Source organism: Genypterus blacodes, unplaced genomic scaffold (genome assembly GCF_046128005.1).
Source record: "Genypterus blacodes isolate CSIRO-AG114 ecotype Tasmania unplaced genomic scaffold, CSIRO-AGI_Gbla_v1 ptg000226l_1, whole genome shotgun sequence".
Lineage (NCBI taxonomy): Eukaryota > Metazoa > Chordata > Actinopteri > Ophidiiformes > Ophidiidae > Genypterus > Genypterus blacodes.
Window position 1 is genome coordinate 171,141 of NW_027467024.1, and position 25,218 is coordinate 196,358.

The window sequence follows — 25,218 nt, forward strand, 5'->3', positions numbered from 1 at the left end:
TTGAGAACCACTGTATTATGATACTGAGAGCCGAAAATGCAGCTCCTTTAAAAAGCCTTTATAGGACTATAAAGGACTGTACAGTTGTTGTTTCTGCGTGATAAGACTTGATCTAAACGTGTCTCTCCTTGATACACATTCCCCGATACCACAACAAAACCACAAATACAAAACTTTACAATTCCTTCCTGGGGGTGTGTTGTGCAAACACCACCCAGAGGCGAGTGATAAATCTTTTACATTTTAACTAAACTTTGTAGTCCACAAGGTGAGAATGGAGTTTGATCCTGTGACGCGTGAAGGAAGCTTCCACACAAACAAGACAATCCTGGAATCTTCCGGACGTACTTTGTGACATGCTGTGTTGTTTGGATCAAACAAGTCACTTTGAGAAAGCCTGGCTGGATTGATTCTCAGTGTGACCACTAAAGAAACAACAAAGGTGAGTTTATTTACTAACTACTTCATAAAATCCAGAATGTCCAGTATTATAATGCACAAGTTCAGCCAATGACGAGCCATTTAAGATTCTGACCTTATTTGTCTGTTCTGGTTATACAGTAATCTTCCAAATCATGACTTAAGTAAACCCATTATATATTTTTTTGCGATTTGTTTTTATTGAAGCAGATATTGTACATGACATTGTGCATACAGGTGTAGGGTATTTTGGAGATCATTTTTTATATAGAAAGAGGAGATAGAGAGATAGAGAGAACGGAGGAAGGTTGTGATATCCCTACTATTGTTGTTGAACTTTATACATAGACCCTGTGGTAGAGTACAAGTGGGCTGGAGTTGCAATGATGTCATAGGGTACATACAGAACTTACAGGATGATGTCAAACAGCAATGTAGGCTTGTACAAATCGCATCATAGGTTGAGATAGAGAGAGAGAGAGAGAGAGAGAGATAGATAGGGGAGAAACAAACAGGAAAGGAAAGAACCAGAGAGATGGCATCCCACCCCGAAACCCCACCCAACCCCAGAGTCATACAACCCCATCCTGGACTGCCTGAAATGATAAAATAAAATGAAAAGGAACTGATCTGTGTTCTGGTAATCAGTCACTGGTCTGGCATAGCCTGTAGATCTGTGAACTAGGAGAGGAAAGGTTGCCATCTCTGATAGAATTTATCAGTGTGGTTCCTCATAGTGCATTTGATTTTCTCTAAGTCTAAGAGAGTACATTGTATCCTTAAGCCATTGCGAAATAGAGGGAGTGGTGAGGGATTGGTGCAGGCAAAGTGTCTGATTTGCAGGTAAATAATTGGTTAGCAGGTAGTCTGTGTTGAGTTGACAGCTTGGAGAAGCTGTTAAAACTGCCATCAGAGTACAAGTCAAGGAAACATTGTATGCCTTGGTGGTGCCATGTTGAGAAGAGTCCAAGAATGAAGGCGGGAACAGGCGGTTGTTGCGTACCAGACCCAGGGGGAGGCGTTTACGAATTTAAAGTGTTTTCTGAATTGGTACCAAATCATTAGAGTATTACGAACAACAGGGTTCTTAGTTAATTGGGAGATCTTGGTTGGGAGGGACGAGTAGATCAGGGCAGTGGCGGAGGAGGGGAAGGAGCACAGAACGTTCATTTTGATCACGTTTATTTTCCCAATTAAGGAGAGCAGTAAACTGTTCCATCTAAGGAAGTCAGTTTTCAGGGTGGAAGTGAGCGTGGTAAAGTTGGCGGGCAGGAGGTCAGAGAATGAACGGGTCACTGTGATGCCGAGATACTTTAACCCCGAGCTACTGAGGTTAAAGGGGGGGTAAACCCATTATAGATGAATTATGATTATTATGGAAGTGCCTTTCAGAACACGAGCCCACAATCCAAAAGCTCGAAGCCACCAACTCTTGAGAATCAGAATTTTCATACATAGAAGTTCTTTTGATACTCGCTGTTGGTCCTCCTATCACAGTGTGAGAACCACTGTATTATGATTCTGAGAGCCAAAGTTGCGACACAATGCAGCTCATTTAAAAGCCTTTTTAGGACTGAACAGTACAGGACAGCAGGCAGGCACATTCAAATCAATCTACTGTACACATTCATTCTAACAGCAGGGGGGAGAGTTTGTTCACTTCTTGGATCAAGAGGCCCTTTGACATAGCAGTGAGCTACCAAGGGACCAGTATGACCAGTACGACCAGGATGACCAGTATGACCAGTATGCAGCCTCCTCCATCCTCCTCTCCAGGGGTCACGCCTACCCTGGCTGCTGCGGATATAGTGGTACTGGTAATCTACTTCATAATAGTGCTGGCTGTGGGCTTCTGGGTAAGTACAGGGACAGCACGCACTGTCTGGCTCTGTTTATTTACACCTGGGCTATATTCACATCTGTCTTCTGGACAAATGGCTTCTGTCAATGTGGCGTTCAGCTCAAAGTGACCCAGTTTAAGTTCCTGCTCAGATCAAAGTGATACATTACCCAACTTAGATTTTGTGAAGAGCAGGTTTTCACCTAGGACACACACACTACTAGAAGTTGCAAGTTTTATTGCCAAAGAAAGCTCTAGGGATTGTTTTTGTGTGACATGTCAGACGCACACTGAAGCATAATGATTTGCAGAATTCTACCACTTCTCTACCACAAAAGTGTTAACTTTGTGTTACTATGTCCATCCTACATGAAAGAATGTGCTGAACAGACACTTTGAGTGAACTTCAATGACACACACACACACACACACACACAGAGATGTTGTGCTGTGTCCCAGTGGAGCGCCGTATCGGAGATGAAATAGGCGGCTGGTTACATCACGGACATGTTTTGAAGGGCTGAACTGCCTTTTGAGAAACATTCAGAAGAAGCCTGGTGTTTGACGACAGCAGTGGATGAGTGCAAAAAACATTTCTGTTGTTTCTTGCCAGTCCATGTGGAGGACCAAGCGCAGCACGGTGGATGGCTACTTCCTGGCTGGGAAGAGCATGACGTGGTGGCCAGTGAGTCAAATCATATCCACATTCCTGTGACACACACACACACTGCATCCTTGATCAAAGCCCAGACTCCTGCGGCCCAGACTCCTTCCAGCCTCGGTCACATGTACTGTAGGTGAGCGTGCCTCTCTTCTCTGTGTTCAGGTGGGCGCCTCGCTGTTTGCCAGTAATGTGGGCAGCGGACATTTCATCGGCCTGGCAGGGTCGGGAGCTGCAGCGGGCATTGGAGCGGTTGCATATGAGTGGAATGTAACTGATTTCATATCATCTGCGGCATATTGTCGAAAACCCTGAGAAGATAGATCTTGATCTTAAATCTTAAACATAGACCTGTGTGTATCTGCCCATTGACAGGGGATGGTGATGGTGCTGCTGCTGGGCTGGCTCTTCCTCCCCATCTACATCGCCTCTGGGGTGAGGCGTCCTCACACAAATCAATACAAAACTAAGGAAATCCCGTCTGATCGCAGTGACTTCTCTTCTCCAGGTCACCACCATGCCGGAATATCTGCAGAGGAGATTTGGTGGCAGAAGAATCCAGTTATTTATCGCCGTCCTGTATTTATTTATTTACATCTTCACAAAGATTTCGGTACGGTGCAAAACCTGCAACATGTTTCTTTTTGAGTACAGGTTTTTGAAGCTACTCAATGTTGTCTGCCACTTACGTGTGTGTGTGTGTGTGTGTGTGTGTGGGTGTGGGTGCAGGTGGACATGTATGCTGGTGCACTCTTCATTCAGCTGGCCCTGCAGTGGAACATCTACGTGGCTGTTGTGGTGCTGCTGTCTATCACTGCACTCTACACTATCGCAGGTGACCTTTAACCCTTCCCCACATTTCACACCCTCTTTGACACTGTTGCAGTTTATTGCCTGCTCAGTAATTGTCCTGTATTTTGCCTCCTAGGCGGTTTGGCTGCAGTTATCTACACAGACGCGGTACAAACTGCGATCATGCTGGCAGGAGCGCTCACCCTCATGGGCTTCAGTAGGGCGACTCACACATATAACACACTCCCATGTCCAGGCTTGTATATTCAACTCCATCTGACGTGTGTTTGTGTGTGTGTGTGTGTGTGTCAGGTTTTGCAGAGATCGGGGGCTGGGATGCTCTGATGGAGGGTTACGCCACCGCCATCCCCTCCATCCGTGTCCCCAACTCCACTTGTGGCCTCCCCAGAGAGGACGCCTTCCATTTGTTCAGAGACCCGGTGAACTCTGACCTGCCGTGGCCTGGGATCATCGTCGGCATGTCCATTCCTTCCATGTGGTACTGGTGTTCTGACCAGGTGCTGGAGTAAAAGCCAACTTTATCGATCAATTAGCTTCAGTAAATATATGAGATAAGACTAAAGGACAGAATGATGACAATGAGACTTTAGATATGACAGGAAGTAGAAAACAGATTACAATTGGGGGATATTAGGTCACACCTTACATATCCAGGTAGTGATTGTTTGGGTCATCTAACCAGGTTGCTGTCCTCAATCCAATGCTTTTATTTTTACAAACAAAGTTTCCTCCTTCTTGTTCTTCCTCATGAACGTTTTCCTGACTTGTCGTGTGTATTTGTGTTCATGACTCTCTGCAGGTGATCGTGCAGCGTTCCCTGGCTGCAAAAAACCTGTCCCACGCCAAAGGGGGCTCCCTGCTGGCTTCATACCTCAAGTTCCTGCCTTTCTTCATCATCTTGCTGCCTGGAATGATCAGTCGGGTTCTGTTCACAGGTCAGAAATCACCGACACCATCAGCTTCATGAATCAGCCTCCAACTTCCCTGCGGTTTCTCTTTGCTGACACTTTTAAGTACATTACTGCAGCTAGAGTTGTGCGTTTAATGTTTTCCACATTATACCATAGATGAGGTGGCGTGTGCAGACCCGGATGTGTGTAGAGAGATCTGTGGCAACCCAGTGGGATGTTCAGATACAGCCTACGCCCGGCTGGTCATGGAGCTGCTGCCTTCAGGTCAGAGGCTTTTATTGTGATACGCTTCTTGTCCCGTCTTTCCCTCTCTCTGTCTGACTCTAAGTGTGTGTGTGTGTGTGTGTGTGTTTTCCTCCCAGGTCTTCGGGGTCTGATGATGGCGGTGATGATCGCTGCCCTCATGTCCTCTCTGACCTCCGTCTTCAACAGCTCCAGCACCATTTTCACCATGGACCTGTGGAAGAGCTTCCGGACCCGTGCGTCTGAATGGGAGCTTATGATCGTGGGCAGGTGCATAAAACACACGCACACGCACACGCGCACACACACACACACACACACACGCACACGCACGCACGCACGCACGCACGCACGCACGCACGCACGCACGCACGCACGCACGCACACACACACACACACACACACACACACACACACTTACATGTCCTTAATTTGGTGATATTTTGGTTTAAGTAGTTCATTATGAAGAATGCCACACGTGTGCTGCAGGTTGTTTGTGCTAGTTCTGGTGGTGGTGTCGGTGCTGTGGATCCCTGTGGTCCAGGCCAGTCAGGGGGGCCAGCTCTTCATCTACATCCAGTCCATCAGCACCTACCTCCAGCCGCCCGTCTCCATCGTCTTCATACTGGGCTGCTTTTGGAAGAGGACCAACGAGAAGGTAAGCTTGTCCCTGTCCTTGTTGTATTTGTCTTGTAGTATTCTCTGCTAGGATTGCTAGTGAGCGGAGTGTGTGTGTGTGTGTGTGTGTGTGTCTGCTTCCCACACCCCAGGGTGCATTCTGGGGGCTGTCTCTCGGCATGTTGATTGGCTGCATCCGCATGTTGTTGGACTTCATCTACCCCGCCCCCCTGTGCTACGAGAGCGACGACCGGCCCGAAGTGTTGAAGTACGTCCACTACCTCTACTTCTCCACGTTACTGTCCTTCATCACTCTGGCTGTGGTGATCGTCGTCAGCCTCGCCACAGAAAAACCCAAACCTGAGCAGGTGAGTGTGGAACGCAGTGAAAACCAAAACCCTGTGGAAGAATCCTTTAACACTGGGAGTCATATTTGTGTGGAACAGGTCAGTCGCCTCACCTGGTTCACGAGGTTTGACCCTGTGGAGACGAAGGAGGAGCAGCAGGAGCAGCAGGAGCAGCAGGAGCAGCAGGTGTTCACAGTGGAGAGCAGCAGAAGCTTTTTGGTCATCGACAGCCCGGCGGATGAGATGAAAGTTAAAGGAGGAGAAGAAGAGGGCAGTGAAGGAGATGTGGGTTCTCAGCGGAGAGGTGAGGTTCTCCCTTATGCTCTCATTGATCAGTTTAGAGGCGTATGCATATATTTAAATCTTCACAACATTCTGTCATCTCCAGACTCTGCATCCTCCGTGTCCAGCGTCCGGAGCCAGTCCAGGCTGCTGTCTGCCCTCTGCTGGCTGTGTGGGATGGAGAGACGGACAGAGGGAGAGAACACACCTCCTCCTCTTCCTCCTACCACTGAAGACAACATCAGTTCCCTCAAAGAAAAGCCACGACTACTGTTGATCGTCAACACCAACCTCATCATCTGCCTCACGGTTGGCGCCTTTGTCATTGGTTACTGGGCTTGAAGAGACTTGAGGGGAAGGTAGGGTGTAACACTCCTAAGGGGGGGTGTGTGTGTGTGTGTGTGTGTGTGTGTGTGTGTGTGTGTGTGTGTGTGTGTGTGTGTGTGTGTGTGTGTGTGTGTGTGTGTGTGTGTGTGTGTGTGTGTGTGTGTGTGTGTGTGTGTGTGTGTGTGTGTGTGTGTGTGTGTGTGTGTGTGTGATATGAATACTGAACATGAAGCATTACATTTAGATGGGAGCCACACAGGAGTGACATCATCTTCAAATCTCAATGGTGCTCGATTGTATTCATTGTAAAATTATACTTTGGGATGTCAATATTCAAATCCACTTGTTATATTGTTAGAGTATAAAGACTAAAGTGGAGAGAATAATAAAGGAAGTGAGAGATCTTGTGTTCGTACAAACAGGTTGAACAATTCTGCAAAGTATTCTGTTTAATTGTCAAGAGTAAAGAATGTCACAACAGTTTCATCTTATATATCATTTTCTTCTTGAGTTTTCAAAAATATGTGCAGAAAAGACAGAAAAAGAGATTAAAATGCTGCTAAGAAACAATCAGAGAGATGAGAAAGGGGAGAGATTGTCACCGTCTTATTAAACACAAAGCACCAAACATAATTTAATCATTCCACTGTATTTGGTTGATGCTAAACGAGCCACAGCGTGGAGAGAAAATGCTCATATACACAAAAATCCCTTTCATTAATAGAAGCGTCGCTGCCTTTCCTGTTTGGTGACTGAGATCAGCTGATATCAAATAAAACAAGAGGATTAAAGTCCCAGCCCGTTTAGATGAGCAGATACACGGTGAAGGAGAGGAAAAGAGGGAGAGCGTTCAGGCGGCTGAGAGGGGAACGTTATCAAAGGAATGCTTTTTATTATATTGCACTCTATCCAACATATTTGGTCTTTGAAAACACGAGACAAGCTGCTCTCACTTTGCTCCTTTGGCCCAGAGCTTCTTTCTTTGTTTTGTCTTTGGTCCTTTTCAAAGCAGCTGATATGTATAGATGTGTTACAAAGCAAGACAATAAAGGAAAACCTCTCTGTCTCACGATAAGCAGAGGAAAAATCTCCACACGCTGAGCTGAATAGAAAAATATTAGCCATCAAGTATCAACCTGCCGCCAAATGTCTCTTTACAGATTCACACTGAAATCTGCAACGACATTCAACATTCTGTGCATTTCATCTACAGGATTTATAGCTAAACAAAAGAAAAGAAAACAGACCTCTATACGTTTAAAGCACGTTAGCTGTGCGTCTACAGAGTCTCTGCAGGCAAAATGTCCAACAGTGAATATGGCCGGTGTAGAGTTGGAAGGTTGGAAATGAAGTCTGGACGTGGATTCTGTGGTTTAATATTGCCACTGAGTGAAGAGGTTCAAAGTTGGAGGTTTCTGAGGGAAAGTCAGGCAGCCGTTTGTCCGTCAAGCACCGTCGCCGTGTGAGGGAGATGAGGAGGAGTTGTAGTCTTCCTCAGGTTTGGGGTTATGTACCTGAAATTTGACTTTAACACAGAGGGGTCTCTCCCCCTTCACAGAGCCGTGCTCTCTGATTGGATATACAGCTGGGTGGGCGTGGCCGGGGTGTCGGCAGGCTCGTGACCAGCAGAGCTCTCCTCATGTCGGTCCACAATCACCTCGGGGACGACGGCTCGTCCCATCCCCTTTATGACCGGGCTTACATCTATAAAGATCAACCAGGGTGATGAGTCAGCACACAGACACCATGACAGAGCGTGGGACTTCCTCTCAGGCCGGCAACCAAACTTAATTATAAACCACACACAAGTTGCTTCTAACCAAGCACACACTCCCCATCTTTACCCCCACACACACACACACACACACACACACACACACACACACACACACACACACACACACACACACACACACACACACACACACACACACACACACACACACACACACACACACACACACGCCAAGGGTTGCCCTCGTCATGAAATCTGGCAAATGCTGTCGCCTTACATGTAGTAAGCAGAGAGATGCATCGGAGAGAATCCTTGGCGTGTTTCTCTTTATGTTGAAAGCTTTTTGTTCTGCTTGCAACATTGAGAGCCAGAAAACGAACACATAACGCATAAGAGTGCATTAAGGGTTAAAAGCTTGTTTAGTCTGGTGCAGGTTAGTGAGCGCAGCCCAGAGCCAACAGTGATGCTGAGGGAATCACATGCATGTTAGTTCACATGCACAAATACAATCATACACAAAAACATGTATGAATGCAATGTATAATTGTTTGTGTGCAGATGCTGCATCTCTACAATTATACATCGCAAAGACTCCAACAGTCTTTGTGTTGTCAGACAGACACACACACATGCAGTGAACAGAGAAGCAGAGCATCAGCCAATCAGATCCTTACCATCACCTGCCTCGCAAATCTCATCTTATAGGCAGGACGGCAGCTCAGACATCTGCAATGTTTACATATTTCCCATCATGCTTCAGGTCACCACAATTACATTTAGTGAGTGAGGCACTAGGAGGCAGTGAAACCGTTAAAGCCAGAACGCTGCTTCAGAGAGACTGAAATCACTTCATACTGACTACAGGACCAGCAGGAGGGCGGCCGTGATCTCACACAGATACAACACAATATCATCTTACAATCACACACAGGTAGGAAGACTTACTAACACTCGGCTGGATATGATAGTGTAAATATTTACTCTGCCTTGTGTGTTCTTTCATCCAAGTGCTCTAATTTGCTCATCCTTTCTTCATCTCATCCTCTTCATTTCCTAAAATCAGATTCTAAATTCTCTCTACACGTGAATCTGTGAGGGAGACGGGACAGTGTGTGTGTACCTGTAATGATCTTGGAGGCGGAGTTACAGACGTCGTCATTGGTCACGGGTTGCGGGGGCGGCGGGACGTTGGGCCTGGGCCTCGGTCTGGGAGCCGGCCTGGAGGGCCGAGGCAGAGATCCGGAGTGGTAGGCAGAGAGGGGGTTGGAGTTGGAGCCGTCGTGGGGCGGAGTGTCAGGCGGGGTGGGGGTGCTGGGGGGGGACGGCTCCGACTCCCCCTGGGGCTGCTGGGCCGGGGGAGGCTGCGGGGGCGGGTGGGCCGGGGCGTGGATGGGACTGTCCTTGACGGTGTAGCGTCGCGGAGTGATGGGCGGATGGTGAGGGGAGCCGGGCGTCTGGTTATTGAGCTGGGAGGCGTAGGGGCTGCTCTGTTTGGGCGGGGCCGGGGCCTGCTTCTTAGTGCCTGGAACCAGGAAGAAGAAGAGTTACATGCTTACATTTAACTGTAGAAACATTATTTACATACTACATACTACTTCCATTAGCTTTCGGCTAGAAACCTTAAATGGCAGTGTCCGTTTCTAAAAGACCTTAAGTTTCCAAACTTAAAAAAAAAAAAGATTGAATGAAAAATGCTTTAAGATGTAATAGTCTCACCTCTTCTCATCATGTGTGGGCTGGGCCCCCTGGAGCCGCCTTGAGAGTGGGCACTTCCTACCGCGAGATGGACTGAACCGTTCCTCTGGGGAGGGGGGGTGGTGCTGAGCTCGTGGGCCGGGCTGTGAAAAAACAGCGGAAACCAGATGTTAGTTCATCAACGTGTCATCTGTGCTCAAAATTCAACAACGCAGTGCGACCAGTCATGCAGAAATTTGCAGAACAGGTTTCCGTTCAAAGAAAATCACAAAAAACAGATCTTAGAAAACAGGATGCAAACAAATCGGACAACAAAGTTGGCTGAGCGACGTTCACTGATGTGTCACATGCAGATTCAGATGAGAACTGGACAAACGGACAAAGGGACAAAGGGACAAACACGCTGAAGGGCAAACAGGAAGGAAGTCGCATATTTTCAAAATACTTTGGTCAATCACCCCAACAAGCAAAGGGAGAATAAAGGTTTCAATTAAGCATCACGTGATTTTCGCTGCATTATGCTTTTAATTTGTTAAAATGAAGTTAATTTTGAAAAATCTCCAGCCAGGGAAATGTTATTCCAATTCTTTTCAGTTGGATCACCAATGCAGGAAAATCACGGGTGCCTGCACTGTAGCTGCCAAGATCAATCAATCAATCTCTCACACACACACACACACACACACACACACACACACACACGCACACGCACACGCACACGCACACAGTAAAGACGGAGGGTCCGACTGGCTGATTGGCTGTGAGCAGGCGGTGGAGTAAGGATGCTGTCTCAGCTCGCTCCTCCTTACCTGCTCTCCTCAGCGCTGAGCTGGGTTACAATCTGAGGTTGACCTGTGGCTACCTGGACCCCACCACCCAGACCACCACCGCCACCACCACCATTACCGCCCGCACCGCCCAGGCCCGGCTGCTCGCCCTCTGCAGCCGGGGACAGAGCCTGGGTCTGGGGCTCGGTCTGGGCAGGACCCCCGGCTTCCAGAGGAGGCAGAGGGGGTTGGAAGGTGGGCGAGGTTAGCTGTAGCTGCTTTCTATTTATAGCGGTGGCTCTACGCGGGGTGGGCTCCGGCTGTTTGTTTACAGTGCTAGGGAGGGGGGGAGAGGGGAGAGAGTTCAGGAGGGCAAACCACAAACCAAGAATGAGAGCGCAAGAAGACTGAGGCTGGCAACTGAGTGAAATGGTCAGAGAGAGAGAGAGCGAGAGCGAGAGAGAGACAGGGAGAGAGAGAGAGCGAGCACCTCCAGCCTTCTCCACTACAGAAAAAGACCCACAGAGGACAAAACAGCAGATGACAGTGACCTTTCAGCTCCACTGTGGCTCTGCACTGTGGCTTGTTTGCAGGGACAGAGGAGACAGATGCCACACAGTACAGACACAATGCAACAGAGGAAGCCCACACAAAACATAAAGCCAGCAACCTACAGTGCCTCCTAAGCTTTAATTATAAAATGAGAATACACAAGAGTACAACAAAGTCAAAAGGCAAAATTAGAACTGGAGACAAAAAAGGGAGAGAGAACCTGGAAATCTAGGTCATCAAAATGTCTGATAACCGATTAGTTTGTACTGAAAGCACCCAAACACAACGACAATGACAAAACAGGTAGCTCACTTATTAAGGTTAAGTGGACTTGTGGCTACATTGGACGCCTGCGCAGCTTTAAAGTTTGGACAGCAAAGCTCCTCAGTGGGCGTTTCAGTGACTGTGATGGACTCGTCGGCCACAACATACAGGGCGGACACGGCTGGACCCCGAGAGTCCTGCCTGTTCAGTGTCTTGGGACGGGACGGGAGCGCGAGAGGCAGGCTGAGGCTGAGGTTGGGGCGAGACAGGTACCTGTCTTTACGGGGGCTGTGACCGTCCCCGTCCTGCCCCACCAGGCTGCCGGGGCGCTTCTTCTCCAGGCTGGGTTCGGAATCCGGCGTCGGCGTGTGCGTGGGCATGGAGAACATGCCGGACACGTTAAAGTCCACCTCTGGAGGAGAGAGAGAGAGAGAGAGAGAGAGAGAGAGAGGGAGGAAGAACATGTGGGCCTTGAGAAGCACAACAAAGACGGACAGATAACTGAAACATTCTGTGTCCACCGTGGCTGCACCAGATAGAAGAGCTGAACTGAACTGAACGCAGAAAGACAGAGGTTGAGCCGGACAGACAGAAGTTTATTACCATCAGGGAAGAACCAATCAGCATGCTGGATGATGGGCTCAATGATGGCCACCACATGGAGCGACGTAGCTGCGGCCATCTCTGCCAGCGTCCTGAATGAAACGGGACAGACAGACAGACAGAGGGAGGTTTGAACCCCAAAACCAACAAAGTGGAGGCAACTGAACCAACACCCTTAAGAAGAGAGAGCGAGAGAGGGAGAGAGCAGAGAAGAACATAGGGAGGCCGTGGACTCTCTGGACTCTCTGGACTCTCTGGACTCTCTGGACTCTCACCCCTCCGTCTTGGCCCACAGCAGGTTGGGTCCGAGCACGATGGCGATGTTGCTGGGGCTCATCTTGTTGACCTCACTGTCCTGGGCCAGTTTAGCCAGGAACTTCACCAGATACCTGCAACAGAGACCCACAAGAACCCAGAGAGTACAAACTCAACATGTTCAGGTTGTGTAGAAAGGTTTGAACGACACAGCAGAGGATAGAACGCTTGCTCTCACCTTAAGTTGGCCTTGTGAGTCTTTGGCAAATGATCACATGTCACCCACAGGGCCTGGAGCCTTTTGTCTGAATCAGACACACTGAAACCACACACACACACACACACACACACACACACACACACACACACACACACACACACACACACACACACACACACACACACACACACACACACACACACACACACACACACACACACACACACACACACACACACACACACACACAGTATTTACCCGTTACATATTTAATATCGCTGCTTTTGGGCACAAGGCGCCTCAGGTGTGTATTTAGCGCTCATTAGCTCTGAGTGTGAGACTTTCACAGGCTATTAAAAGTGTTTACGGCTTCTTACTTGGAGGCCTGCAGCCACTCGTCATACAAGCCAAACGTCATTAGAGGTTCAGGAAGTTCCCTGAGGTAGGACTTCAGGGCTCCTGCACCAGAAGAAGACAGCGATGAGAAAACGAACCTCAGCCGTACGGTTTGAACTTTTGGTCAGACACATTTGCGGAAGCGGACCGTACCAGCGACGGCGTGGGGGTCGGAGTAAAACTCTTCCAGCTGCGAGGTGGAACAGTCCAGCGCCGCCTTGAGCTTCTTCAGCTTCGAAGCTCCGGCAGCAATGCGGAAGAGACCCTGCGGGGACGACGCACAGAGAAAGCACTCAGCAGTGTTCTAAACATTTTGTTCGGATATAGCAAAATCCCTATCTGTCTGTCTTCCTCCATAAGAGCGTCCGTACCTCCTCCTTCATGCCCGTCTCCAGCAGCATCATGACGCAGGCCTCTAAGGGAAGAGCGATCTCACGGTTGCTCCTCTTCAGGTGCTCTTCCAGGGCCGTGCCGAACGCCGGCTTCTCCATCCACGAGTCTGGGAACAGAAGTCAGGCAGGATTAAGTGTTATTGTGTCCCGGCGCTCTAATCTCATCGTCTCTGGGTCTAATCGGTGCTGATTAGCCGGTGACGCCATCTCAAACCCTCCAGCGGGTGTTTGTTGTGTACGTTGTTGTTGTTGTTGTTGTAGTTTACCTTGCTGTGATTGGATGGTTGGTATAGCTGCCTCCAGAGCTGCCGCAGACCTCCTGTGGTAATCGGCCTGGGCCTCTAATAACTGATCATCACACACACACACAAACACAAGTGCAGGTTACACATTTATAGTTTGGCCTTCACATCCCTAAAGTGTACCAATGTAATGGAAAACGTCTTACAACTTCACGTCTACTCACCATTACGTAATAGCGCGCATACTCGCCCTCTTTAGAAGAGAAGTTGTACATGTCTGCAGAGAGCTGGTCCTGTGGGACGGGAACATACGGGATCAAAGGTAGCCACGGTGTGTTTATGAAGAGAACTCCAGATGACCCTTTTAATTAACCCTTCCCCCCCCGTCCCTGTCCCTCTGCTGTTACAATGCCTCTTCTATCCGGCTCCTTTATGAGCTCTGACCCCAGCTTAATGAAGAGGCCTTAGATGGAACTGATAGCCATTCATGTCACGGCCGCTGCACCACAGTAGAAGGTTCACCTGAGCCCCGCTGACGGCGATTACACCGGTCGGTTCCAGGACAAAATGATGACGTATCATCAATAGACTGACGAGGACAAACCACAAGCTACGCACAGAGTGAGGGGCACAGACTCTACCTTGCATATTTCTACTTTGTTGAGAGCCTCGTCCATCTCGTCTTTGAGGGAGTCGGCCTTTGCTGCCATGGCCTGGTTGTTGGACTTTGTGGCCTGGTACCATCTGCATTCCGAGAGATTATTCACACAGCAGCAGCGTTAGCGTTAGCAGTGAGGACCAACGTGTGAACTTTGGAAAGGTTCCATCCTTACTGATCCCAGATCATTTGTTGGGTTAATGAACAGTCAAGAGAACATTTACCCTTAACATAAACACACTTACGACCACAATATAAACACTTGAATGCTAGTGTTGTGTTGTACCTGGCCTTGGCCGAGTCAAAGTCCAGGACTAGCTTGGCCAGCTGCTTCCTCTGCTTGAGGATGTTTGGAATTTCCACCTGTGTGAGAAACAGAGCCGGTCACAGCTGTGTGGATATGAGTAACAACACAACAGACACAAGTGCTAAGTGATCTGAAGCTGTCACGCCCACCGCATTGCACACATAGCATGTACACACACTCTACACACTCTTACTGTGCGTCTTCAACTGTACGGGTCACAGCTTCTACACGTCCCAGTGTTCAAACAAGCATTAAGAAAAGAGCAGCAGGTCATAAATGAGCTGTACATTAGAAAGAGAGGGAGTGTGTGGGTGTGTGTGTGTGTGGGTGTGTGTGTATTTCTACCTCTGCTAGCTGGTTGAGAGGCTCAAGGACGTCATTCTCGATCTGCAACTCGTGCTGCAGCAGTTCAGAGGCGAGTTTGCTCTCTGCCTCCCCGCACACGTCCATCATCTTGCTGCTCACACACACAGACACACACACACACACGATATATAAGTTATTATACATCAGCTATAATGGATGACGTGGGTGTCATCAGGCGTGACCGTGATCATACGTGTTAGATAAAGCATGTGAGGTGAAGTCTCTGCTCTCACCCGATCAGACTCTCGTCTCCCAGCTGGCCGGCTCCGTCCTGCATGGCCTGGCACAGCCCGGTCAGGGGAAGCTTCTTCTGCAGACGGATCAGGAAAGAGGAGGAGAGGTTCTAACTGAAGTATGTGTTACATAACAACACAACATGTGGCTTTGGGATAGTAACGATCGCTGCTCAATAATCAAACATCACTGGCTTTGATTCTCAGTTTTTGTTTGAGGTGTTTGAGTAGTGAACTGGAGCCTAAACTTAAAGGAGTCTCCTCTTACGTGTCTCTTCTCCGTGTCGGCGCCCAGCTGACCCTGCAGACACAACACCAGCTTCTTGTGCGCGTTGTGCGACGCCAAACGCACCGACTCCATCCGCCTCTCGATCTTGAACCACAAATAAGAAACACGTAAGAAGAAACAAATAAGAAAACAACAATAAATGTTTCAATTTCAAGTGGGACGCCGGAAACTTGTTCTCCTTTGTTGTGGCTTCATCATCATCCACACACACACACACATTTCCCTGTTCCAACAGAAACCACCGGGTTGAGAACGACAAACGACACACAGATGTTGCACACATTCAAATGTAATTATTCCGTCCTGCTCTTGTTTAATGAAAATGATGGAGGCAAGAAAGAAGAAACGAATGGATTTATTTAACACCAGTTGAAAACTTTATGATTCACGGTCGGTTCAGTGAAGGGATTCGACTGCTTGGCCTCTGGAGAGCATCGTTACAAAGTCAAATCCAATGACATGCAACGAGTAAAATGTGACTTTGGTAGTTTGATGCATTTAAAAGGTTTCCATTTGGCAGGAGACACAGAGAGCTCAGATTTCAACGCGTCCTTGAATGCACCATCAGGGAGAGTTTTTGCTGCTTGTGTGCGTCCGTGTAACTCTGACAGAAGGAGAACAATCTGAACGCATGAGAGACAGAGAGACACACACACACACACACACACACACACACACACACACACACACACACACACACACACACACACACACACACACACACAGTCCGCCATCTAAGTATTCACTTCCTTTTCCTGTTTCGGAGTAAACATTTAGCTGCCTTTCGTGGCTCCTTCCTAAATTTATCTTCTAATTCACTGATCTCTCTTTACACTCTCCTCCTCTGTCATTGGATCTCTCTCTCTTTCTCTCTCTCTGTCTCTCTCTCCTGCAGCTGTTCCTTGCCAGACCACAGCTGGACTTGGCTTCCTCCGCCTGGATCCAGTGGATTGGCTCACCGTCCAGCTGATCCTGCTCTCTGATTAACGTGCTGGACCTCCAGCTCTATCTGGTGACGGCTCGATTGGATCCAGACCTTCCAGAGCTGGATGCCAAGAGGGGCCTGAGTCAGAGCGCAGTGGGCGGGACGGCGGACTGAAATACACTCTGTGATCCCAGCGTTCCTCTCCACGGTTTTCCATGAGCACACACACACACACACACACACACACACACACCAAAAGACCCCTGTGGCTGAAACCAGATGTAATCTCCCTGATATTGAATTGCAATTCTGCACAATCCACAAATGGAATAAGGGATGATAGCCTTTATTTATTTCCATTTAATCAGTTTGAATTTAAAATAGGGTGACTCATGGTCTGCAGGTTGTGTGTGAGAAAGTGTTGGCAGAACTGAAATGACTCAAGTCAAAGTAGTAAAACCACAATGGAGAGACGATGCATTACAAAGTAAACACCTGTGTTCAAAATGAAGCCTCAGTAAAAGTAAAGTGGTAAATCTTCTGTTGTCATTAATGTCAGAGCACATTTGTGTGTGTGTGTGTGTGTGTGTGTGTGTGTGTGTGTGTGTGTGTGTGTGTGTGTGTGTGTGTGTGTGTGTGTGTGTGTGTGTGTGTGTGTGTGAGAGAGCAAGCACATATGCAGACAGGAAGGAAGAAGGTTTGAAGACTCAAGGGAGAGAGACAGAGAGGTGAAGACGCGTGCACACAGGCAAATCACACACACACACACACACACACACACAGGAGTGACAGCGTTCACCCCCTCTGTCTCCTCCTCCAGTTATCGTCTGTCCAAAGGTTTACAGGCTTGTCACTGCTTGTCATCAAGCAATGAAAGCTGCCAACATACCAAGCAGGCGACCTCTGACCTGTCTCAAGAGAAAACATGGAGGGTATGGTGTGAGACAGAGGAAGAGGAGGTGGGCACTCTGGGTTAAAGCCGCTGTGCCTGACAGGACAGCCGGGTGACCGATGGCCCTGCTGGCACATCTCTAGCAGGCTGACCTTGTTGGCACAAAGGAGGATTTTCTGATTAGCCAGTGACGGCATCGCAAAACTATTCCAGTGGCCGTGTTTGCCTCCATCACGGGCCGATGCAGTGTTTTCCTGTGATTCACACCAGCGACAAAAACACAGCGACACGGCGAGCAGACGGGCCGCTGGGCTTCCTCACACGCCCCGAGCTCGGCCTCCGCCCCGGCCCCGACTCGCTGCAGAGCCTGGAGAACAACAACGCAATCCAGTCCGTCAGCCTCCTCTTCTTCTCCCTGGCTGAGGAAGGACGTGTCCAAACAAGACGGATGCCTTAGCCGACGCAAAACGACTATGGGAAGAAGAAATGGGGAAGAAATGCCACTGCAGCAAATCAAAAGTGTCATGTTTCCAGTTGGGGAAGGGGAGGGGGAGGGGAAGGACAGGGGGGGCTTAAAGGGGGGGGGGGGGGGGGGGGGGCACAGCAGGACAAACGCACAGGAAAACAAGCGCTGTGTTTTCTGCTCGTGCATGGAAAGAGTGAGACCCCTGTCCAGCTCGTGTGTAGAAATGAAACGAGGCAGAAAGTGGTGCGATTATAAATGTTACAGGTCCAAACTTCCACTTGCGCTGATCTCCTGACAATCACATTCCTCACCCAGAAGTGGAGCTTAAGGAATGTCTAACCCAGCACAAGGCTCGTGTCTTTCAGGACATGGCGGAGAGAGAGAGAGAGAGAGAGAGAGAGAGAGACAGAGAGAGAGAGACAGAGAGAGAGTTTGTGGCCTTTGCTTTAAGGACAAACACCTCACTCAATGTAACTATAGCAAGATTCTGTACCTTTAATTAAATCTATGTATTTTGTTACGTAATGAATAATACCTTCTCATGTCACCGCTCACCGTGTGATGGTGGGGGGTTCATAGTTCACTGCTGCGTGTCATAAAAGCAGTAAGTGCTGTGATTGTGTGAGCGCCTGCTGAAGGAGCGTCCACCTTCACTCTCTCACCTGTATCCTGGCAGGAAGCCTCCCACATTCCCGTAAACACGCTCTGGCTCGCTCCCTATTTATTCACACTTGCCTAGCAGTGATCTCAGCAGCAGCACACACACAGACACACACACACACACACACACAGGGGGACAGCTCTGTGTGATTTCTCCACCCCAGAACATTGCGGCGTTGTTTGCCTTGATTAGCAGTGTGGATCCCATGAGTGTGTGAGGCGTCACTGAGTGGACGGGTCGACGCCAGCAGTTGTACTCGGCCCCGTACAGCGACTTGGCCACCGCTGGCTGTGGAGTCTTGATGACTTTAACAGAGCTTTCAGAGACAAACTTGTTCCACTGGGCTCTCAGACTTCTGCTGTCCACTCTCACTTTTTGGACGCACTGAGGCAGTTAGAGTCAGAGAGGGAAAAGAACGCTTCTCTGTTCACAGGGGACGGAACGCTGAATCACAGTCACGCTGCCCTGTCAACGTCTCTGCCCGGGGCCGTGGGAGACGGATGAACCAACAGAAATATGAGAGGAGGAGGAGGAGGAGGAGGAGGAGGTCGTACTCACCAGCAGCAGGTCGTCGCTCAGCACCTCGGTTTTCTCAGCCCTGGTGAGGAAAACACAAGTCAGAGGTCAGAGGTCGTCATCATCACATTGAGGAAAAACGTTGAAGTTCAGAGTCGGAACAACATCAAGCTAGGATTTCCAGAGACATAAAGGTTTTGATTGAACTACACAGAAGTGCCCTTTAATATCATGTAGCATAACACAAAGTACAGCCTCTAATGTTACTCAATTAATATCCTTTCATATCGTATTAGTGCTGGAACCATTCATCCATTATCATCCACTACACACTTGTTTATGAAGTTTGCTTGCCAGCTGTTGAGCAAAAGTCACAATGAATGAAGGTCGGAGCAGGAAAAAGGTCAAAAACATTTGTTTGGGAACATTTTACATTTAAAATCAAAACAAAACAATAAGATTGTGAAGTTATGTGTCAACACGGCAAGACAGAGCTTAAATGTTCATGATGGCACAACAGAGCCTACATTCAGTTTGTCCTAATGGACAACTTTGACTCATTAGTATCAAATTGGCCGAATGATGATGATTTATTATTAAATGATGATCACTTCCTGTCTCTCTGACGATAAGAAACAAACTGAGGGACGCATACTCAGATTTATTACTCCATTAATAATCTAAATGATCTGTAAATTAATCGTCTAACAGGATAATCTATAGGGGACGGACCTTTAAGGACGTTTAGGAGTTAAATTGTTAAAGAAAGACAACATTTAAATGGATAAACAACATTTCAATGACCTCCTCTATCAAAATGAACCACAACTATAAGCAGCCTCTCCTTTAGATGTTGACATGTTAGCGCTTGCTCCGCAGATGATGACCTTGTGAAATCTTGTAGTTTTTCATTAACAAGCATTTACAAAATATATAAGTATATTATGAATAAAGTGGAGAATGTTTCAGGGATAAGTGAGGGGATTTTCTTGAACCTAAGCTCCATTTTCCACAAACAAAAACAAACAAAGCCCTTAGTGACTTAACACTGCAGCTATTCTGTGGATGTGGGTGCTTGTTAATGAACTTAAAGTCCACAGACGGTGCTTTGTGTCGTGTTCTCTCACTGCTCAGGCCTGAACACACGCACCTCTCTGATCTACTGGATTCTCTTATGGATCACAGGTTCCACTTCATTTTGGATCCATCTCTCTGCCGACACACCCGGCTGTCACACTGAGGACCAACGAGCTCAACGCCTCTCTAGTTTACACTAACAGCTAAAACATGGAGTCACATTAGGTGGGACGAACTGCTTCATATGTTCCGTAGCTTCATACCTTCACACAGGTTCCATGTCATCAACTACACACTGTGTGTACACACTCTGCACCCTAACCCCCACAGGTCCGACAGCGTTTGTGCCTGTGGCTGTTTTCCGCGATGAACCTGTTGGATTCTTCCACCCTGTCAGACACACACACTTCCTGTTGTGTCATCTCCACCTTATTTGTTATGGCACCAGAGGAAGGGATGAGTGTGTGGGTGTGTGCGTTCATGTCTATGTCTTCATTGTAGTGAAGTCTACAGACAGCGTATTAATAACATCATTCTAAACCTTCTAGGAACTCTCAACAAATGGCCAATATCACATCAATATGTTGTTTTTAACCATAGCTCCATAGTTTCTTGTAATGGATTCAGGTTTCAAAGTTTTCCACGCTGTCTCACGTTCGCCAAGCAATGATTAGAGTTGGTAAAACAGTTCAGCTCAGTAAGTCGTGATATTTTTGTCATATTGAACGATACTAACATGATTGAATTCCATTTATGAAGCAAAGGAGCTGAAAACACACTCACACAAGACACCTGAAAGGGCAAAGTCATCAACTCCTGTTCACATATTCTACATCTGAACTCACTCTCTACAATAGATTAGATTAGATTAGATTATGTTCTATGTAACTCTCTAGGTTCTGTTTTCATCCGGTTCTGCTGACATTTAGGGACTCGTCATGATTCCATGATTCCACATTCTGACCAACACACGCATCTACACACGTCTACACACACGTCTCTACAGACCCTTTAGAACATCATGTCAACCCAACAGGTTCAAGTCCCACAGGGATCAATCAAGTCGCTCCCACACATGAGTTGTTACTTAATGCTGTAGGACTGAAGACATGAGAGCTTTGTAGGTTCCACCCTACACACACCAGGCTTACCTCACCGATGCCTGACATGTTCTCGCTGTCAGTCAACGCCTTTAGCTGCACTCACACAAACTGTATGGAGTTTACTTCCCTTGGTTCACGTTTCTTTTATCGGAAATCAAGAGATCAATACTCACAGGGCCGTACCGTGTGTCCGATTATTGATTGATCCTTTATTTCTGTAACATGTTGACGTCATCGTGCACCACGGCAGGTTAGACACACGTACGAGGCTAGTGAAGGAATGTTTCACTATAGAATACCTAATGTGGTTGGTTTTCACTCAGTGTGCACAGCAGTAAATGTGAATCAGTGCAATTTTTGCATGTCAAAGCATCTCAAATGTTTCTAGAAAGAGAAAATCAAAACATGGAAATCTGTGTCACGTGTCCAACAACAACAATCCAACAATGGTTGACGTGTCGATGAAAACACGCAACGGCCTCTGCAGACAGAATACCGACACATTGATCCACATGATCTCATTACAGAGAAGCTACACTCGCTGGTCTCTGGAGCTAAAAGCTCCATGGGTAATTCTTAGATTCCTATCAATATTGAATTAGCATTGATTTAGGCAGAGCAAAGCTCGGCTCTGTCCAGCAGAGCATTGTTCTGAGAATAGACCTCAACAATGCGGGAGCCGGGAGGGAACTTGGACTAAACAACACAGAAAACTTACCGTAACCACTAATTCTGTATATATGGACTTATTGATGAGCCGTTACGAGAATAATCAACCAAAAAAATAAACACGTAGTCTGAACTGAATTGAGTCTCCACACAAAGATCAATCTGGATCCAGAATCCTTACAAATGATTCTTTCACATGTCAAGTTCCTGAAGAACATGGACATCAATCACAATGTAAATACTTCATTTATGTCTCATATGACTGAGCTAGCTTGCGCAGACCTGCACGGATAAAACATGGAGTTGCTAACTCCACAAAACTATGTGCTGGGCCGAGACTTAAACAAGTTTAGTTGACAGAAAACTTTGTGAGTGAGGGGTGTGAGGGGAAACTGAATCTTGTTTTGGAAAAAAATCAAAAGCGAAATGGATGACTGACTGAATGAGGTAATGTTTGTCATTTGCAGAGGCTGCTGTGACTGTCGGCATGTTACGCCACATCCAGAGACGGTGTGAGCTTACAAACACATCTGCCTCTCTGCCAGCGAGCTGTCGGTCTGCTCGGTCGGGTTCTGCTACTCTTACGCAACATATGGGGGAACCGACACGAGGAATCTGAGGCCCCGGAGGCGATTGGCTAGGCTAGAGAGACAACAGAGACGTTCCAAAGACGCATTAGGAGGACAAACATGGAGCATCTTCTGCAGAGGCTATAAGTGTGGAAATAACAGGAGACACGGGCTCAGCTGATGGAAACCCCTGTGGGGATGGAGATGAAATGGAGATGGTTGTATAGATTGTGTGTGTGTGTGTGTGTGTGTGTGTGTGTGTGTGTGTGTGGGTGGGTGGGCTGGGGTTTGGCTCACATGGTCTAGATAGTCTGTAGCGTTACTGTAGCGTTACACCACAGGAAGATTTGTTTGTGTACATGTACATTAATTTTCACGCATCCTCAAACTTAAACTCCCGCTTAGATGTTTTTCGTGACATTTGTTATTGTCACCATATACTCATTAATTAATAACATTTACATGAACGCACACACACTCTTTATCATTTCCCACATGCATTTCGACATCGCCTGTTCCTCAGTTTCACATCTGTATCCACACAACAACATGTATTTTCCATGGCAGACATTTTGACTCCATGGCAGCAGATGCACAGCTGTAACACTCAACAGCAGTCAGGGCGGCTGCGTTCCGTTTAGGATTCAGCCACGGAAACACCATGCCAAGGCCCTGGCACAACTAAACGGAATGCAGCCATTATTGATTCTTTATTATTAACGACACCTGTGTTTTACGAGCCAGAAGATAGAAGATAATAAACATAAAGAATGATTCACAACGTAACTCCAAACACTAAAATTTAGATTTGAGGTGTTTTTTTTTCACGTCAGTAAACGTGACATTGTGTTCAACTCGCCTCCAGCACGACGAGCACATCTGGAAAAGCTCTTTACTTTACCGAAGAACTCTCACTCTAAAGAATAATATTCAACATATGTGAGGCGCGACCGCTGCATTCAAACGTACATTTGTACACTTAATGGCGTTTCAAGGCAACAGACCTCCCGTCCCGAAAGTTTGACAAAAGAAGGGAAAAAGGGAGAAAGCAAAGATCAAAGTGACATTTACTGTACGAGACAATAGGCCTGCTGAAATGTCAATGTATCAACTTTAAACTATGAGTATTGTTAAGGGTGAAAACTCACCTTCCGACTGTTTGGTTGGCAAGTTGCCTCATGCGGTTGAATTGTTTCTTCATGATTGTTTCTTCCTCGGTTCAGCTCAAATAAAAAAGTGATATAAAAGTCCTCCAGAAGCGTCGTTCATCCACCGTGGAAACAAAAAGTTACGCTACGTCGCAGCCATTGTGTCCGAAACCTCTGTGCTGCGTTCACTTTCCACAATCTAACGCTGGTTTGTGTGAGCGGAGCCCGGGAGGCGAAGCGAAGAGAAGCGGCGGAGGATCATTTGAAACGAGCCTTCTTCGGCTTCTGGTCCCCCATGACCACGGAGAGGTAGAGAGCTCGGAGTCAAACTGGTTTGAGGCGTAAGGAAGGAGGAAGTGCCTTTACTTCCCTTATGTGACATGTGATACCTCTGCACACACACACACACACACACACTAAAACTCAGCCTTACACTGGTCCCTGTCGGAAACGTCACACACATACACACACACAAACTGTAAGAATCCTTCTCATCTTCATTAAAGTGAGAGTATAAACACTGCATTTCAAATTAAATGTATTTTATTTTATTTTATTTTATTTTATTTTATTTTATTTTATTTTATTTTATTTTATTTTATTTTATTTTACTTTATTTTATTTTATTTTATTTTTGTGCTGCTTCTGCTTCTGTAGTAACTTGTGTTATTATTGATCAAATCTTCCTACCTGTGTTGGCTTGTAGCAAATGTAAGGTACCGATCGTGTTTATTTACATCATGCTCTTCTCTTTTGTCTTTTGTTTCTTTCTCTCATTACCCTGACGTTTCTTCCCGTTTGAACATTGTGCAGTGATATCAAAGTGGGCAATGCAAGCGAACTTGACCATATCGTGAATGAAATACTGACTAAGCTGAAAAACCAGTGCTCATAGCCATCAATCAAAGTGAACAGCTGATTGAGTTGCTACAAAGGCCGCCTTGAAGACACTGCCCTGTTTCTCACGGCACTCTGCTGCCATCTTGTGGTTGAAAATTGTCATAACATATATATCACATCCTTTCTTTTATTTACTGATTCAAAGTCTTTTCTTTTCTTTTTCGGGAGCTTATGTTTGCAGTTGCCGTGAGAAAAACTTAACTGAAAATTTGAAAAATATGTTCAGTGCTGCATATTCTTGATGTCGTGTGTGTGTGTGTGTCTCAGCTCAGTGTGTTATCATCACACTGCAATTGTTACATTGCAGCGACTTTCAGTTACATAAGAAATACAAATGAATATTCTACAAAATATTATTGTGATATTAAAGGGATACTATAGATGAAACGTGTCATTTCATAATCAACTGAAGTACAAAGCTGTCCATTCTATTATGTATAGATAATGGAAATATGCACAGAAACAATCATCGCCCCCTTAGCATCTCAGAAGTTTGATGTCTTTATATCTTTAGAGTTGCTTTCATTTGTCAGTCTGCGTTAAGTGTGAGACACATAACAGGAACTTTCTGACACCGTGTCCAAAGTCTTCACTTGGCTTGCACATTGTGACACACACATACACAAATGTGCATTCTCAGCAGCTCCATTTAGGTTTTGACACTCTGCAGTATAAACCAGCACTTTGGAACATGTTGTTTTGATCTTGTGTGTGTTATGTGGAACCACTGGCTGTAATAATTCATCTCTGTAATTTTATTGTAAGTTGGTTTCACCCGTGTCTTGTCTTACTTCTTCTCTTGGTCCACGGTATCTGAAATAGAATGCACAGAAAATGTCTAACTAAGGGAAATCAG

At 46.9% G+C, this 25,218-nt stretch overlaps 2 protein-coding genes across 5 annotated transcripts; one reads left to right on the forward strand and one right to left on the reverse strand.

Annotated features, from left to right (window-relative positions):
* The first annotated feature begins 144 nt into the window (after window positions 1–144).
* On the forward strand, window positions 145–16,459 carry slc5a11 (solute carrier family 5 member 11). Of its 2 annotated transcripts, XM_076170624.1 has the most exons (17): window positions 145–442; window positions 2,060–2,276; window positions 2,874–2,945; window positions 3,087–3,191; window positions 3,297–3,356; window positions 3,430–3,534; window positions 3,651–3,756; window positions 3,850–3,930; window positions 4,026–4,231; window positions 4,534–4,669; window positions 4,802–4,909; window positions 5,008–5,158; window positions 5,378–5,546; window positions 5,659–5,874; window positions 5,953–6,157; window positions 6,242–6,494; window positions 16,332–16,459. In XM_076170624.1, exons 2-16 carry the CDS (start codon window positions 2,133–2,135, stop codon window positions 6,475–6,477), a joined length of 2,100 nt encoding a protein of 699 aa, XP_076026739.1. In that variant the 5' UTR covers window positions 145–442; window positions 2,060–2,132; the 3' UTR covers window positions 6,478–6,494; window positions 16,332–16,459. The 2 variants fall into 2 exon arrangements, with proteins under 2 accessions (XP_076026739.1, XP_076026740.1); XM_076170625.1 differs by lacking the exons at window positions 145–442; window positions 2,060–2,276; window positions 2,874–2,945; window positions 3,087–3,191 and adding an exon at window positions 2,971–3,057.
* Window positions 6,906–23,834, reverse strand: arhgap17b (Rho GTPase activating protein 17b). 3 transcript variants are annotated; one of them, XM_076170622.1, is made up of 21 exons: window positions 23,463–23,834; window positions 18,939–18,978; window positions 15,416–15,520; window positions 15,148–15,224; window positions 14,894–15,005; window positions 14,528–14,604; window positions 14,225–14,327; window positions 13,808–13,876; window positions 13,608–13,689; window positions 13,321–13,448; window positions 13,103–13,214; window positions 12,931–13,012; window positions 12,572–12,652; window positions 12,354–12,467; window positions 12,079–12,170; window positions 11,749–11,887; window positions 10,702–10,995; window positions 9,914–10,035; window positions 9,318–9,719; window positions 8,872–8,923; window positions 8,028–8,166 (listed from the first exon to the last, which is right to left on the reverse strand). In XM_076170622.1, exons 1-20 carry the CDS (start codon window positions 23,513–23,515, stop codon window positions 8,916–8,918), a joined length of 2,292 nt encoding a protein of 763 aa, XP_076026737.1. In that variant the 5' UTR covers window positions 23,516–23,834; the 3' UTR covers window positions 8,028–8,166; window positions 8,872–8,915. The 3 variants fall into 3 exon arrangements, with proteins under 3 accessions (XP_076026736.1, XP_076026738.1, XP_076026737.1); XM_076170621.1 differs by lacking the exon at window positions 8,872–8,923 and having other exon boundaries at window positions 6,906–8,166; XM_076170623.1 differs by lacking the exons at window positions 8,872–8,923; window positions 10,702–10,995 and having other exon boundaries at window positions 6,906–8,166; window positions 23,463–23,833.
* Between the last annotated feature and the right edge of the window lie 1,384 nt (window positions 23,835–25,218).